The 16,416-nt window shown below is 42.0% G+C and overlaps 2 protein-coding genes across 7 annotated transcripts in view; one reads left to right on the forward strand and one right to left on the reverse strand.

Moving 5' to 3' along the window:
* Window positions 1–14,233, reverse strand: part of LOC139347797 (kinesin-like protein KIF13B) — a 32,810-nt gene extending 18,577 nt beyond the window's left edge. For all 5 annotated transcript variants that reach the window (XM_070987596.1, XM_070987595.1, XM_070987594.1 and 2 more), the window contains exons 1-12: window positions 14,111–14,233; window positions 13,892–13,981; window positions 13,511–13,593; window positions 12,356–12,449; window positions 7,540–7,552; window positions 7,278–7,338; window positions 6,712–6,804; window positions 1,684–1,864; window positions 1,466–1,553; window positions 1,209–1,343; window positions 808–920; window positions 314–425 (exon numbers count right to left, since the gene is read on the reverse strand). In XM_070987596.1, coding sequence (XP_070843697.1) covers window positions 314–425; window positions 808–920; window positions 1,209–1,343; window positions 1,466–1,553; window positions 1,684–1,864; window positions 6,712–6,804; window positions 7,278–7,338; window positions 7,540–7,552; window positions 12,356–12,449; window positions 13,511–13,580 — 960 coding nt within the window. In that variant the 5' untranslated portion in view covers window positions 13,581–13,593; window positions 13,892–13,981; window positions 14,111–14,233. The remainder of the gene's footprint in view (window positions 1–313; window positions 426–807; window positions 921–1,208; window positions 1,344–1,465; window positions 1,554–1,683; window positions 1,865–6,711; window positions 6,805–7,277; window positions 7,339–7,539; window positions 7,553–12,355; window positions 12,450–13,510; window positions 13,594–13,891; window positions 13,982–14,110) is intronic.
* Window positions 6,746–16,416, forward strand: part of elp3 (elongator acetyltransferase complex subunit 3) — a 28,195-nt gene continuing 18,524 nt past the window's right edge. The window contains exons 1-6 of one of the 2 annotated variants that reach the window (XM_070987599.1): window positions 6,746–7,080; window positions 7,645–7,760; window positions 14,590–14,693; window positions 15,045–15,144; window positions 15,523–15,661; window positions 16,228–16,298. In XM_070987599.1, coding sequence (XP_070843700.1) covers window positions 14,672–14,693; window positions 15,045–15,144; window positions 15,523–15,661; window positions 16,228–16,298 — 332 coding nt within the window. In that variant the 5' untranslated portion in view covers window positions 6,746–7,080; window positions 7,645–7,760; window positions 14,590–14,671. Of the gene's footprint in view, window positions 7,081–7,644; window positions 7,761–12,444; window positions 14,694–15,044; window positions 15,145–15,522; window positions 15,662–16,227; window positions 16,299–16,416 lie in introns of those variants that run through there. The other variant, XM_070987598.1, reaches the window with a different exon arrangement.

Below are 16,416 nucleotides of genomic sequence, written 5' to 3' on the forward strand. Positions count from 1 at the left end.
ACTATTAGAATGCCACATGGAGCCAAATGAAACACTAATTTAAAAAACCCAAATTAAAAACTCAAAGCTGATAAAAGGGGCCTTTTTGGAACAGAGCAGATCGAATAAAAATAATCAGCAGAGCCTTGAAACAAAAAAGCACAAAAGAAAATTAATTACTCAGAGACTTTAAAGTCTGGTTCCTTTGGATTTAAAACACGCTTGTACCCTGTTGTGTAATTAAGTTTGCATGCAGCGCAAAAAGAGCTGAAGATGCACAGAAATCACTGTCCTGTTTGTCTGTAGTGGATGAACACGGCTTTCTTCTGCATACCTTGAGCAGCCAGGTGAGCACAGAGTCTCTGTAAGGAACAAACTTGTTCTTGTTCTTCCCTGCTCCCTGGTCAGCCAAGGCCGAGATAACTAAACCCAGAGTGCTGAGAGACCTGGAGGGAGGGGCGCAGAGAGGGAGGGGTGGGGGCATCATGAGGGGAGTAAATAGAGAAGACAGAGGGAGGTACGCATTTATGGGATGGAATGTGACAGAACAAAAAGACAAATAAAAAGAGCACAGATCATGGAGGCAATTCAAGAAAGGCTGATAAGATTTAAGTCAAGCTCACACGCTGCAGTGTACGTATGTGAGGGAAACAGCACTGTGAGGATGAGCCAATGAGAGGTTCCAAAAAGACCAAAGTACGATCAAGGACAGAAAACCAAACACAAGCCCAGCCAGCGATCCCCTTTGCTTGGTCACATCGTTTAGTTAGGAAGTAAAAAGTGGATCCCTTTGACTTCGTGCCACATATTCATTTTCTGCTGACTCACTTATTGATGTTGCTCCCTTCTTTCAGCCGCTCCCCCGCCGCTCCAGTCTTAGCTGCCCGCTCACTGCCAGCCAGATCCACCAGACTCAGCTTGCTCACCTTCTCTCCACTCGTCTGGAGAGGACCCAGAACCACACACAGATGTATACATGATGACATTAAACTTTGCTTCATTTCCAGGCACTGCAGATGAAGAGTGTGATTTCTAGAGATTTATAGTTGACCTTAAGAGATTCATGACAATCTTTGAATTCACTGAAAGTACATATATCATCAGAAACTACAAAATACTACCAAAATTATCATAACTTTACATGTTTTGCCATTTAAATCAATTGATAAAAACTCCTGTTTGCTGTCAACAGTTAATGCTGAGTGTGTGTGCGTGAGTGTGCGTCTTACCCCGGACTGTAAGTCCATGAGTGTGTGTGTTAGGATGATGTTGAACACAGCGTGGGATCTGCTGCTCTCTTCATTCATATTTGTGGCTGCCACCGTGCGAGATTTATTTCCCTCCGACATCAGGGACTCGATGTCCTGTCACAGACACAGAAGCCACAATCGAAGACAAGTCCTTATGAAATACCTTGTTCCCAACGTGATGAAAGCAGAAAAAAGAGCAGGAATTAGATACAGTTCATGAAGTATTTTACGAGTACCTTGTAGCTGGCCACAGCCAGGCGAGACAGGCCGTCAACATAAGGTCCAAAAACATTGTGTTCTCTCACTCTCAGTGCTTGCCGACTCCTGCAGAGAGAATAAGAGTCATTAATGCTGCATCCCTCTGTCCAGATATACTGGTGTTTTCTCAACAAATGCAGGGTCGTGCGTACGTGACTCCCCGTCTTAAAGCCAACCTGACCAAACAGCTCCTCACCCTTTGGGGTCGAGCAGGTCTCGGACCTTCTCGTTGTAAATCTCCATGTAGGAGACCTCCACGGTGAAGCTCTCTCCTTCCCGGGCCTCCTGCACAGCCCTGCTGAACAGGGAGCTGCAGAGCCGAGGGATCAGACCGGGCTGCTCTGCTGAACCCATCATGGTGTATGACTTCCCAGAGCCTGGAGAGGCACAGTTACAGTTTACAAATCTAGACAGCGAGGCCAGGTCACGGTGCTCTTTGACCACCGAAATCTGAAGCGTTTATCTTTGATTCCAAGTGGATATTTGTGCCAAAGTTGAGCAAATTCCCTGAAGGCGTTCCTGAGATATCACGTTTATGAGAATGGGACGGATGGGCAGACTGACAACTTGAAAACATAATGCCTCCAACCACGACCGACTGCGACGTAGAGGCATCAAAATTAAAAGCAAATTTAGAAAGGCAGTCTCTTTGTGTACATGCTTCTCTGTCCAGACGTGACACATCTCAGTGATTTAGAGCTGTGGAAGCAAGTGAGAGGCAAAAAAAAAGCTAAATCATACGGTAAATTAAGACAGATTTGGAGAGCACTGCTAATGATTTGGCTGTTGGCATGATTATAAATAAAAAGATGTAGCACAACACCTCCTAAGCTTTGATGCAAATTCAATAAGGATAAATTAACACTCCAGAATGAGATGGAGAAATAAGTGTCTGAGAGGCAGAGATTCAGATGAGCTAGCGGTGCAAAATTAGAAACCCTCAATTAAAAAGCAAATTAAACCGAACGTCGAGACACATGTTCAGTCTGAGAACGTGATGAGATTCACATTTTGGGTCCGCGAGTGAATGGCAGGGTGGTTTGTTAGACAGCAAAGGTGATCCAAGCTGAAGTCAGAAAAGTCAGAAAACACAAGTTTATGGATGTAATGTGCAGAAGCAGGGTTGTCATGAAGCTTGTGCTTAGAGAGCCAAGTCGCAGCATGAACCAGTGGCAGTCTGGAGTGCATGTGTTCAGAGATGATACGACTCAGCAGGTGGGAAATTATTACATTTGAATCATTTCTACCACCTACAGCTCAGGTGGTGGAGGGACTGAGCCATTAACCAAACAGACCGCTAGCAGGACACTGAACTCCAAATTGCTCCCGGTGTGTGTGTGTATGTGTGGGGAGTACAGAAAAGGTCAGAAAAATGTGTGTAATATAATGTATTTGGTAATAATCGCTGAAAGCACACCAGAGTTCATTAGCACTCGTCTGTGTTAGCAGCACTTTCACCTGCTACCATAATCTCACACCCCTCCGAATGCCAAAACTTTGTCCCATAAACAATAAAACCGCTGAGTCTATGCCTTGTGCCTGCAAGATTAGATGCAAAATCCACTTGTAGTGCACAAGGATCTGAAACTGCCAGTGAATTTATTTCAATATACAACTTTTTAGGAATACTTTTTATTATTTTCTCCCTCAAGAAATGTCACTGTGCTTTCACTGTGAATACCCATTGTAAATTTGGGTTATGAGGAGTAGGTGTAGCTGAACTGAAAATGTTTTGACTGGTAATTTTGCCAGAAAAGAATTTGCCCTAACTGGAAATGGCTTGAATAATACACCTGACAACACACCTTGTTGTTGACCTTTTCAGTGCTCCTGCCTTTAATAGAGCAATTCATGTCCTATTAGGATCTAAAGGCTTGTGAATAAATAGAACTTTCTCACAGCATTTTGACTCGTCAAAGCAGGAAAGCACAGGTGTTAAATACTAATGTCGCTGACAGCTCAGCCCCATTTAAATGTTTCAGGAAGCCATGCTGACGAACACAGCAGAGCGGCCATGGAACTGACTCACGTGAATGGAAAGCAGCCAGTACTTATGTTCATTTTGAGATGTTAGACAGTCAGCAGCCATGAAAGAGGTGAATTTCAGCTTACAGCAAAGAAAAGTCATACCATACACTCAACTGTTTATTAGACTACCATCATTTATATATAAATGGGGTTGACAAAATATTAGAAATAGCTCTCAGTAAGCGAGGACCTGGAATGCTGGACAACACTACCAATGACCATGCTTGGTCGCATTGAATCAGTACGTATGAACGTCCTACCAAGACTACTTTACTTGTTCCAAATGCTGCCTGTAGAGGTCCCAAAACATTTGATAGATTGAATAATTTAATATCAAAATTCATATGGTAGGGGAAACGCCCTGGAGTCTGATTTAAAATTATACAATTATCTAAATCCCGGGGGGGATTGGGACTAGTTTACGGTATTATTACTGGGCTGCTCAATTGAGGCCGTTGATCTCGTGGATAGAGGATCAGGTGCATACTCGGCGGGTTAATATTGAAAAGAGCTTATGCTCAATACCAATAAAGATGGCTCTTTTTTCGGATATACCCTTGAAGAATATCTGGATGGGTGTATGGACAAAAACAACATTGAAAATTTGGAAAACTATTAGTGCTGTCAATCGATTAAAATATTTAATTGCGATTAATCGCAAGTTATTTATTTATTCTAAATGTCCCATTAATTAGCATTTTAATACTCTTATCAACATGGAAAAGTGGATAGGCTTGCTTTGTGCAAATGTTTTTATTGAAAACAATGTGTAGTGTTATATTTCACACTAACATTCTCACTTTGAGCAGTCATTCACATTTGAATGAATCAAATCTCACACAATTTACACACACAAAAAAATAAATACTCGGTTACAAAAAAGCCCCTTTAACAACCCTTTCTAAGGGAGCAAAACAGGGTGATACAAGATAAAGTTACAAAGTGCACATCATTGTAAACTAGGACTCAGCCTATAGTGCAGTTAAACCATGGCTTAAACTTTCCTTTCTTAAGTTTCCTCTGAACATACAAGCAGTCAGACTGTGATGCTCTTCTGTTTATTCACCAGAGGCTAATCAACGCAGCCTCTTATTTCTCTCCAGAAAGAATGAATATTACTTGGCTATGGCTGCAGTAAGCTTGTTCTTAGTTGCGGTATCCATATGCCTCTGTCCAAACTTTGGTCTTGTCTGTCGACCCATCTGGCAACTTTTTGAAACTTAACTTTCTATTCAGAATCTTGTTCGCATCCATTTCGGCGTTTCGCGTTTGACATCCGCCTACACTTTCACAGCTAGCGAGCAGGCGAGACCAAAATGCGTGGGGGGCGTTTCTATTGTTTTGTTTCCGGTTTACAATCGGATCCTGTAGTTTTTGTAACGTTACTAGCAGTGGCCACAGCTTATAAAAAACTACAAGTTCACTAGGTCACAAAGAACGTTAATCGCGTGGTAAAAAAAAATGACGCTGTTAAAATTGATTTGCGTTAACGCCTTAATAACACAATATTTTTGACAGCATTAAAAACTATACAAGCATTCTTTGATTTACCAAAGGAATTATCTATTTTGACTGAGTTAGGCTATCTTGGGGACTTTCTACCAGCTCAGATGGATAGGGGTTTCAAAAACTGGTCTCAATATGGTCTTAGATAGTTACACCATATGTTTTCCAAAGGTGATCTTAAATCCTTTGAACAATTGAGACATGATTTTATACTGCCACAAACAAATTTTTATAGATACCCGCAACTGAGACACTTTCTAACAACACATCAAGAGTATGAAAAAGTTAGAACCCCCTCTCAAATTGAGCTGTTTCTCCAGGAAATATAATCCAGTCACAATACTAAAAGAGTAATCTCCAAAGTGTATACCATATTTTCATCCATGGACCCAAATAACACTTTGCATATAAAAGACAAATGGGAGACTGAATTTGGTACAACTATTTCTACTGAAACCTGGATACGGGGTTGTGAGGAAGCACATTTAGTGACCAGTTCTAATGTTTGGAGAGAGTTTAGGTGGAAAATTATAACGAGGTATTTCTGAACCCCACAGATAACAGTCAAATGGAACCAAACAGGCTCAGACAAATGCTGGAGGAATTGTGGACAACATATAGGCAACCATACCCATATAATGTGGTCATGCTCAAAATTAGAGGATTTTAAAGAAATTTTTCATCTTGAAATACCCAAGGAACCCATAGTGGTTCTCCTTGGTATAACACCAGAAGGGGTCACTGGCTGAGATCATACATATTTACTACAAATCCTAATAGCTGCAGCCATTAAGTGTATTACATTTAGATGGCTGAAACCTGAACCCGTTTCATATAATGACTGGCTTCTGAAGGTATGGGAGATTTATGAGAAGGAAAAAATCACATATGCTGTTAGACTTCAAAAAGAAACATTTTTAAAGAGATGGAAGCCTTTGATGCCTCTGATACTGCAGTGATATGTGATGTGTATTCCTGATTTCTGATTTCCTGATTCATGATTCACCCATTTTGTCTCCCCCCTCTTTTTTTTATTATTGATCATTATTGTTATTATTATTAGCACTGAATGTGGGGGTTTTTCTATGAGTTATGAGTTGGCATTGATTATTTTTGTGAAGAGAGGCATATTTCTATACTTTAAACATTTACTACTGTGACTGGACTTTAAGGAAAACAAGCGAAAAAAGGAAAACCACATTTCAAATGAAAGGACTGAAGAAAGGAAAAAAATGATGATTGTGGCAAGTTATTGGTGTATGTTTGTTGTATGATGTTCAAATAAAAAATAAGTTAAAAAAAAAAAAAAAAAGAAATAGCTCTCAGTATAATGCTGTAAAATTCAACCGCACCAAAAACTGCATCCTCCAAAATGACCACAAAGTGGAATCAACATCTCCATAAAACAGTTTCAAGAGGAACTTTGTATCAAAACTGTAAACACAGGCTAATATTAGAGAGAGGCCTTTATTTCTGATTTCTCATGTTCCCCAGTTAATGCAAACTCAAAACCTCCTGCGTGTTTTCTTTTTGCATTGATAAAGGATGGACACCCTGAAAACATAGTGCCTCCAGCCATGGCTGTCACCAGAGAGGAGGCATAAAAAAGCTGCCGGTGTGACTACACCTTCACTGATCTTAATACCCTATGAGTATAACAATAACACAAATTGATGTTTTTAAATCATACCCGTCTGTCCATAAGCAAAGATGCAGGCATTGTAGCCCATGAAGGCGTTGTCCAGCAGACTCTCCCCAAGGCACTGGAACACCACATCCTGACCTGCACAAACACCAGAAAACACACTTTAACATCTCAACTTTGACACTTTTCAGATACCTTTAGGAAGGCAGAAGAGAAATACACTCCTCTGGGGCTTTTCATATCCAGACTTGACTTACTGTTTTCTCCCTTTCTCTGCAAGAGAAGACTGACAGCCCAGAATAGATATGGTGGACATTTTGTTCAGATTCAGTACATCCGACATAGCTGCTGAACTATTTATACCCCTCACACTGCTAAGAAACCCCCTGGCAGGACCACAGAACCAATCTGGAGGTAAACAATGTGTAACTCTTCATCAGGCCCCCAGAACACCCCCTTTCTTTGACTCCATAAATAGTTCAGAACATCAGGAAACATTCTGTTGTGAGATAAGTTTCAGAGATGACTCACCGAGTTAAACTAAGCTAAAAACAGAACACACCAAATCAAGTAGAGTGCAAAACACAATGGCACTGTGGGAGTGTACAAACCTGCAAACTTGTCTTTTTGAGATTCATCCATTGACCAGAAGCAGTAGTCATAGGCAAAGACCTGAGGAGAACACACGAGGTACGAGAGAGTGGACTTAAACACAACACAACTGCCTGAGTGAGCGTTCAATCACCAGATGTTTACAAAGAAAGGTCATGCACAAATGAATGTGTGCAGTGCAAAAGAGCATTGTGTAACTTCAATTTAAACTTTTAACTTTGATCTAAAATACAATTTAAATCAGATTAATTCAATACTCACCTTTGGCTGACTCCTGAGGGCAAGAGAGAGAAGAAATAAAAATCATTTAACCATAGCATGAACATGACAACCAAGCTATGAACTAACTATTCTAAATGTTCACAGGCCTGTGGACTGACACATCAGTGGAGCTTTGCCAGGGCTTGAACATGTGAAAACATTCATCACATGGCAACAACGTCAGCACGAGCAGCTTTCATTCATCTGACATTTTGGTGCAGGTAAGATGAGTCTTAAGATTCAGAGCAAAGCGGAGGAGCGTGTCCCCTGAGCCCTGAGGCCTTTTTAATATTCACTTAAAGTCAGCTGAGTCCTGATTCAGCAGAACTCCCACTTCACTTTCTCACAGTTACATACAGTCACACCTGGAAGCTGTCCTGGCAGAGGCTGTTAAAGTAAGGTACTGCCTCATGTTTCCCACCCATATTTTCCCAGCCAGTCTGGACCATCGACCCTTTGGTCACAAGACTGCTTCTCTAACCTGCAGACCAGTGGTTCCAACCTCAGGGTCACAAGCTGCTTTTAGTTGGCTGTTAGAAGGCTCTGGGATCAGAAGAAAAGAACATATCTATATACAAATGCATTATAATGCCTGTGTTTCGGATTCATATCTATTCTGTGCTTCTTTTTCTTGTGAAATATTTCATAGTTTTCAGCCTCCAGCAGAGCGAGCAATACTGAAAATCTGACTTGACTCCAGGTCAAAGTCGGCCGAGTAAGAAGTGAGAGTTTCAAGGATACAGAGTCAAAGGTGTTTTAATCGTAGCGGAGCTTAAAAATCTGTCAAGGTGACTAATCCTCTTTGGCTCGTAGCGAATGAAGTGGGGAATGTGACCTTCAGCAGCACTGAGATTCTCAGAGCCTTCCAGCGTCCCCAAGACCCAGGCCAAGGCTAAATCTCTGTGTTCATACCAGAGCACCTTAAAGGTCCAGTGTGCAGGATTTCAGGGGATCTTTTGGCAGAAATGACGCATAATATTAATAGTTATGTTTTCATTAGTCTGTTAGTTAGTGTGATCTCCTGGAAATAAGAATCATTGTGACTTTAGACTGAGCACTTTATATCTGCAGAAGGAAGTGGGGCCTCTTCACGGGATTCCCCATGTTACACCGCCATGTCTACGGCAGCCCAGAGCAGACGACATAAACATTGGCCCAGAGAGCAGCGTTCACATTTTTCACAAGTATTGCGGCCTCGGTAGGTTCTCCTACATGCTTGGAAAGGAAGGGGTGAGGTGATGGGTATTCAGTTGGTTGTAATCTGCAAGATGCCACTAAATCCAACACACTGGGCCTTTATGGCACAGTCACTGCAGCTAACAAAAGTGTCCCATGCATCAGTCAGCAAACACACCACCGCATTCCAGCAAGCAAACGTCAAATTTAATTATCAATCATGTTTGTGCCCCAGTGCAGCTTCATGGCGTCCATCACCAGAGCAGCATTCATGTTAGAGCAAGATTAGATGTTTAGGTTTGATTTAACACAGAAATTATATGTATTATTGTATGCAGTTTCATGATTACATATATATTGCATACACATGAAGATGAATATGGACAGTAATGCTTGTAGCGCCCTTCCTTTGACTCATGAATCAATCATGAACCATGAACCATGACAGCGCTGTTTCATGACTGCTGGATGTTTAAACGGGTAACTAGAAAAAGCAGTTTGCTGTATAAGATGAAAATGTGGTGGTGTGCCAGTGATGCGTTTACAGCTTTGTTTCCGCTGCCTCCAAGTGGTCACAAAATCAGTAACAGCATCTTTAAGCCTGAATTCAGCTATTTACTGCCCTCTTTTCTTCTTATTACATGACTTCTTTTCTTACAAGCTGTATTTTAGCAAGTTGCTTGCAGAGGCTGTCAAGCATTCAGGGTGATGCTAGTTTTACTATCCCACAAGCTGAAGATTTATTTGTGGTGGCTGCCCACTGAGGGGGGGTGCCGCTACACACTGCACTCCATACTAACCAGCTAACTAACAACTGTGCATGAATGCACCATTCTGTCAGAGTTTTCAAGCAATCTGCATTTTCAAAACGCATTTCCACGGAGCCATTTAAAAGGAGGAAATATAATATAACGAGAAAAAAATGTAATCTTTTTGGCAAATTTTCACTTGGTCACCCAAAATGTGGAAACGTGGCAAACAGATTGTTATATTTGTTTATGCTAAAATCCATCATTCTTCAGCATACGCACCCAGTCCCCAGGGACGCCCCCTTTAAGGTGCAGCACCTTACAAAACTCAAAACACACAGTCTTCACTCAGGCAGAAATATCAATTTGGGGTTGAAAGAAAAAGGCTGCAAATTTAGGCATGGCCACACACATGGGGGGGCTGTCATGAAACAAGGCCTCCCTATGTGAGACTTGGCTGGTCCATGAAAGAGCAACATTAAGTCCTGTCCTCTCCTGGGCTGGCGAGGACATTCCTAAGATAACTGGCAGAGCCTCGCAGCTCCAAGGAGTCACTACAGGAGAGGAAGAGGACGGTAGGTCAACAAGTCCATGACCAACAACATACAGGCCCACAAAACTAGTCCAGATTTAAGCGGTCTGATAACACACAGCTCTTCGTTTAGATGGTCGCATATTACAGATTCTGTACACACGAGCTCTCAAAGTCAGGATATAAAACAAGCAAACATTTCGATGCCATAAACAGATAAAAAGCGGGGTTCTTATCAAAGCCAGGTTCAGAGTAAGAAAGGCAGTTTCCTTTTCTAAGCACTACTCTGCAGAGGCTGATACACACTCCTGCAACAATTCAAGGTCTGTTTATAGCATGTGCAGTAAAATGGGATTCATGAAACTATTGTTTTACAGGCCTGCTGCAGCTGCTATTGGTGGGCTCCACAGTAATAAAAGCACACCCAAGGCTTTATTAATCTCTACCATCCTGAGGGTCTGACAGCCTCTGCTGTATTCTAGGTTGCAGCTTCCAAGGGTGCCGTAACATATCAACACCCCCTGAGGCTTATACAGCACTTCAGTTAAAGCTGTCAGGCAGTGAGCTGACTCAGCAGAAGCCTTGTGGGATTGGCTGGTGAATGACTCCCCCAAGAAACAACATTTTTCTCTAACGCTGATTATGCTCATAATAGAGCCGTCGACTGGCAAGCTAATCAAGAGTGCCTTTATACAGAAACTTTCCAGTTAAAAATACTTGCTTACTGGCTGCTCAGAATCAGGTTCACTTCTCCCATTTGTACTGCTCTGGGATCAGTGCGCGAGAAGTGCTTGTCTGTGTTGCGCTGAGCCAGTAAAACCTGTTCACAACGAGCCCCAAAGGGGAAGCATACCGCAGCTGAAGCGTGTCAGGGCAGAAAAGACACACACAGACAAATCACATATACAGAAAAAATGCATAGGATAACTCTGAAATACGAGTCCCTCTCTCTACAAAGAGAGAGATTCATACTCCATGTCTGGAGGGGATTGCTCTTCGGCATATTTACTGAAAAAGGAAACCCGAGAAGCACCCAAAACCTTCATGGGGGGGTGTCTATGCACCTTGCTCTGACTCAGTGCCTGGCTGACTAAAGGAGGAGGGAGGACTGGACTAGTCACTAGTGTCACCTTTTCAATTTAACCCAATCAATGCACATCTTGCACACACAACATCCCTTGTTTTACTCTTTCAATAAACTGCACTGGTGTGAGTTCTGAAATCATGATATTGAAACAAAGGATGCATAAACTGACAGGATGCGTAAATTGTGACCGTGAGTCTTGAAATGGAATTTCGACTGGCGTCTCCTTTGTTCATATTCCTTCTAATCGTGGCTTGAGTACCTGAGCAGGACCGAGCTGGAACAGACACACCCTTTGTAAAGAGGGGAGTGATGCAGGAGGGACTCAGAGGGAGGAGGAAGAATGGAAAGGAGTAACAGAAGGAGGATGGGTGGGGTGAGGGTTGGATTTGAGCTTCTTGCAGGGAACTGGGCGCTAACCTGATGAGCTGGTTACAGTCTGTATGAACTCTTCTGCCAGTAATCCTGAGGGAATTAAATTTGTGGAAATCCTGTACTGTAATTACAGCGTGTGTGCACACTTCAATGTGGCAAAACATTAACCTGCCACTGCACACAACTGGGTTCAATTCCAGGTTGTGGTTCCTCCTTGTTGCTATCCTACCTCCAGAAGTGGGACGCCATTTAAAAGGTGAAGAATAAATATCTTAGCAATCAAAAATCCACCCATGGCACTTAAAGGCAACATACAACAACTTCTCTATCCACTGATGAAGACTGTGTGATATGCTTGAAGATCTGGAAAAAGCTAGTAGTTTGAACTGGGATTATTTTGTCCAATATCAGAGGATAAAAATTAATTTATCTTCCAAGCGAGAATGGACAAAGAGTCTCACAAAATCATAACAGCTCCTACGCCAACATGTCAACAGATGCATCTGACGAGGGCTGTGTCAAGATGTCCTTAAATTTGTGTTTAGTGTCTTACACACAGCATTAACAAGTCACTGCACGCCCCTCACAAGAATCAGACTGCTTTCTTATGTCAAGTCCAGTCTGAAGTCATCGGATTCATGACTGGAGCCAAGCCCAAAGCTCTACCATAATCATCCAAAAATGTTTCATGAATAAGAGACGATGCCTCACAAATAATGTGGCTACTCACGGCGACCTCAATGATGATAGCCCAGGACCAAGGAATAATTAGCACCTGCTACAGCGGAAGCGGGAAAATACATAACAAAAAATACCTGCCAAACGACTCAGCCTTTAAAAATTGACTAGTTTTGCATTGAGCTGAAAACATGATAAATGTGAAACTTTTCTGCAGCTTACCGAGCGTCTCCTTTGTTCATGTTTGTGAGGGCTGGATGCAGAACTGTCTGGTTCCCCTCCATCTCCACCACACATTTTGTCTTAAGGTCTTTTTCTGGATTGGGAAAGAAGCCAAAGAGAAAGGGATGTAGTTTAGTGATACCATGGAAAATATGCTTTTCTCTGCTGTTCGGGGGCTGCTGACAGGTGAGTTGGGCTTGATGTAACCACTTGGACCTAAAAAAGATGTGAAATGTACAGTGAAGGAAACTGCTTTTGCAAAAGGGCTCAGTTTAAAGAGCACATATACACCGGTCATCATAGTTTTCCTCAGTAGTCAGTGACACAACAGGACAACAGGTGGCATACACACTGTGTGTTTGTGTGTGCCAGCTCCTCGTGATCATAACACAGGCATGCCAACATGGAGAGGCAGGAAAGAGTTTTATTGATGGTGATTCATCCAGGACTTGCCTGTGCAAACATTACAACCAATTCACTGCTCCCTGAGCAGGCAGTGAGGAAAAGCAGGGTCACTGCTTCTCTTCCTCATTCCTAACTACAGCAGAAGGTTTTTAAGGTGGAGATGACCTGAAGCTTCCTGTCGGAGCAGAAATTAGAGCACGTGTTGTAAGAGTTTCCACTGTTACACTTCATTTTTAAAAGCATATTGGGAGTTTTAAAAGTGGAAATCCAATTGGAGAGGTGATAGAACACATTAAAGGTAACCTCAAGGAAGTTTGACTCCTGAGTCCTGCTCAGTCTGGCAGAGATATTTAGACCAGTGGCAGTGCATACACATGTCACTGTGCATGCTTTATAGGCCCTTCTCTGTCAGGATGTGTTGTCACTGTCCCGTCCATATTTTCCCATTTCTACTCCCACAGCACTTCTGCCAAAACCTTTCCAAAGAGGGGCAAAACAGGCCTTTTCAGAGCCTGACAGGGAAAACAAACCCTGTAAAAACAGCAGAATGAAGCCTCTATTGTTTGTCCAAAGCTACAAATTAACGCTGGCTTCACAGCGAAGTAGTGTTCTTGTTAATTCCCTTTGGAGCCGAGCTGAGCTGTGAAACAAAACTTTGTTTAACCTGTGACAAACAGACTAATGAGTGGACGCATGATCCAACTCATAACAGCAGTGAGTGACTGTCACAAGGTGTGTCATTGAACTCACCTCTCCTGTTCATGGGGCGCACGCGAACGGCGACCTTTACATTGGAGACGTTGAGGCTGTTGTCATCCATGGTGCCACCTGACCTGTGGCAAATGAATGAATGAATGGACACAAGTTAAACCAGTTACACTCTGTACGTACTTCAACCAAAATCTTACAGACGTTCAAATTTATGTCGTTACTCATTTATGAGTCTTATTTCCCCGAATGTCACCTGAACACCTCCTTTTATTTTTACACTGCAGCTTCACTGCGCGAGACGCAAGTGTCTGTAAAAACGCACTGCCATACTTTCAGCCCACTCCAAGGAGCTTATAAAAACTTCCATGAAGAAACAACAAAGTAAAGTGCAAACTATATTGTCAAGAGCAGTGAACAAACCGTGTGAAAGACTGCGCAGTTGTTTCCCTGTCCGACGCCCACAGGCTCCTTCAAGAACATACAGCAGCTAGCCTGGGACGCTAACGAGAGCTGGAGAACCGCAAACACACACACACAGGGGTGAAATACTTTCATAATGACTGCTCATAAATGTAACTGACCCCAGCACGGTGTGCTGTGTAACTATGGTTTCTATTTGTAAGTCTAAAAGACACTTACAGTCCACAGTTCATTCCCTCCGGTCTTCCACCTGTTGCATTTCCTGAAACTTCCCGCAGAGATCAGTCAAGCCATGTCAACTCGCAGCTAAAGGGATTTACTGTGAGATTTGGTGAGCTTCCAAGTCCTTCAGCCGCGCTCTGCTCCACACACATCGCAACTGGTTTGAGAGGGGATTCAGCGCCGCTGTGTGGATCCATATGCATTAGTCTGTGTTTTTTCAATTTTTCATTCCAAAGTGAGTTGTCCAAGACATGTTAAGAAAAAAAAAACAAAAACTAAAATACCATCGGTTAAACATGAATAAACAGGTATCATATGGCTAAAAAATGTGGCACCGTTTAAAGGTTGGAAGCTTTTCGAAACGTAAAGCTTAATACGGGAAAAGTCGCATTTACGTTATTTTACGACAGTTTTGGTTGCCGTACGTCAGGAGCCGTGTTCAGTCACAACGTGGAGTTGTTTACTATCTCTGCCAGCCTTACTAGGTGAAAAAGCTGATGTAATTCCTCAAACCCACAACAACCTTTTGGAAGTTGGACTGTGTTCTTAAAGGAAGAAATGGGGAAGCCAAAGAAAAAGAGTGAGTGTGTGACAAAGTGTTTAAAATATCTAAAATGGCTTTGTAAACTGCGTAGACTGACTGTAGCTTGTTGCTAATGCTAACTACAAGTCTGTTTCCGTCTGATAACATGACAGTGACATAACTGTGTATAACTGCTGCATCATTTCTCTCATTCCTATTTTGAAAACAGTGCATGTTAAAGCCTTAGTTCATCCAGATATTGACTATGGTTTTTGTAAACTGCGCTATTGTTGAATATATTAGCTAGCTAACATTAGCTGCACCTGTAGCTTGTAAATGCAGCTTCTCTTTTTCTCTTAATTGAAGTACTCTAAAAGTAGTAATCTCACTGCATTGATTATTACTCAGGTGATCTCAGCCGAGCTGAGCTGATGATGATGACTATTGCCGATGTCATTAAGCAGCTGGTTGAGGCTCATGAAGACGGCAAAGACATCAATCTCAATAAGTAAGTAAGACACCACAGCAACAGCTCTTTGTGATATTTTTGGAAAGACCCCTTAAAAACTTTAAAGAGAAAAAGGTTTGCGCAAGACTCCTTTGAATTTTACTTTCATGTCTGTATATATTCCTAAGAAAATGTTTGATATTCGCATCGGCTTCAAAAACCTCTGTTATGAATCTGTAAATCTACCATTATAGTGCTGATCACTTCTCCACTCACACACAACATAATACATTCTATAAGATCATTTTGGCGAGTCATCTCAGTGCTTTGATTCATATTTTATTTTCCAGGATTACAAATGACTACAGAGATGCTGTCTTACAACCATTTACTCTTCGCTGAGCTATTTATTCAATGATTGTCATTTGTTTCCAAAAGAGTGAAGACTAAGACTTCAGCTAAATATGGACTTGAAGCCCAGCCTCGACTGGTAGACATCATCGCTGCCGTTCCACCTCAATACCGCCGTGCCCTGGTGCCCAAACTAAAGGCCAAACCCATCCGCACTGCCAGTGGGGTACGTAGCCCTCAAGTTCCAGTCTGTCGCTCTGACCCGGGGTCAGCTGTTTAATGCTGAGCTGTGTAAGGCTGTCGCCAAACAACAGTTTGAAGTCAGACTAACGATGCACATGAAGAAACGTCACTGCAATACATGTGATTGGCTCGTTTGTCTGGTAATAAAGGCATGATGTATAGGATTTGTCGGTTGTGATTTGAAAACAACAACATTTCTCACAGCATTTTCTCACAATTTCTGAATAGTTTCTTGGAGCTGTTGATTGATTAACAAACATGTGGTGTGACTGGGTGAAAATAGATGCTGACGTAGTGACAGAGAGTATAAACTATGACAAGGTTCTCTTATCTGGATTACTATAGAATGTCAAAAATTAAGGTTTTATCAGCTTTCACATTTGTTTTGTATTCATTTTAAAAAAAGACACAAACTAAGATGACTTAAAGAGACAGATTATATTTAGGAAAGTATGAAAGTGGGAGCCAACACCGGATACCTTCTTACCAACTGATCACCAAAGAATGGAAGAATAGTTGAAATATTCAGTGCTTCTGTCTCTGTCGCAGATCGCAGTTGTGGCTGTGATGTGCAAACCACATCGATGTCCCCACATCAGCTTTACAGGCAACATCTGTGTGTAAGTGTTGTGCATTGTTTTTTTTTTAAGCGGTCTTCATTGTGTTGCAGATCAATGATGACGTTTATCTCTGATTGACTTGGATGTTGTCAGCTGTAGATGTGAGAAGATTATGATT

The sequence above is a fragment of the Chaetodon trifascialis genome, chromosome 19 (genome assembly GCF_039877785.1).
Source record: "Chaetodon trifascialis isolate fChaTrf1 chromosome 19, fChaTrf1.hap1, whole genome shotgun sequence".
NCBI classification, from domain to species: Eukaryota; Metazoa; Chordata; class Actinopteri; order Chaetodontiformes; family Chaetodontidae; genus Chaetodon; species Chaetodon trifascialis.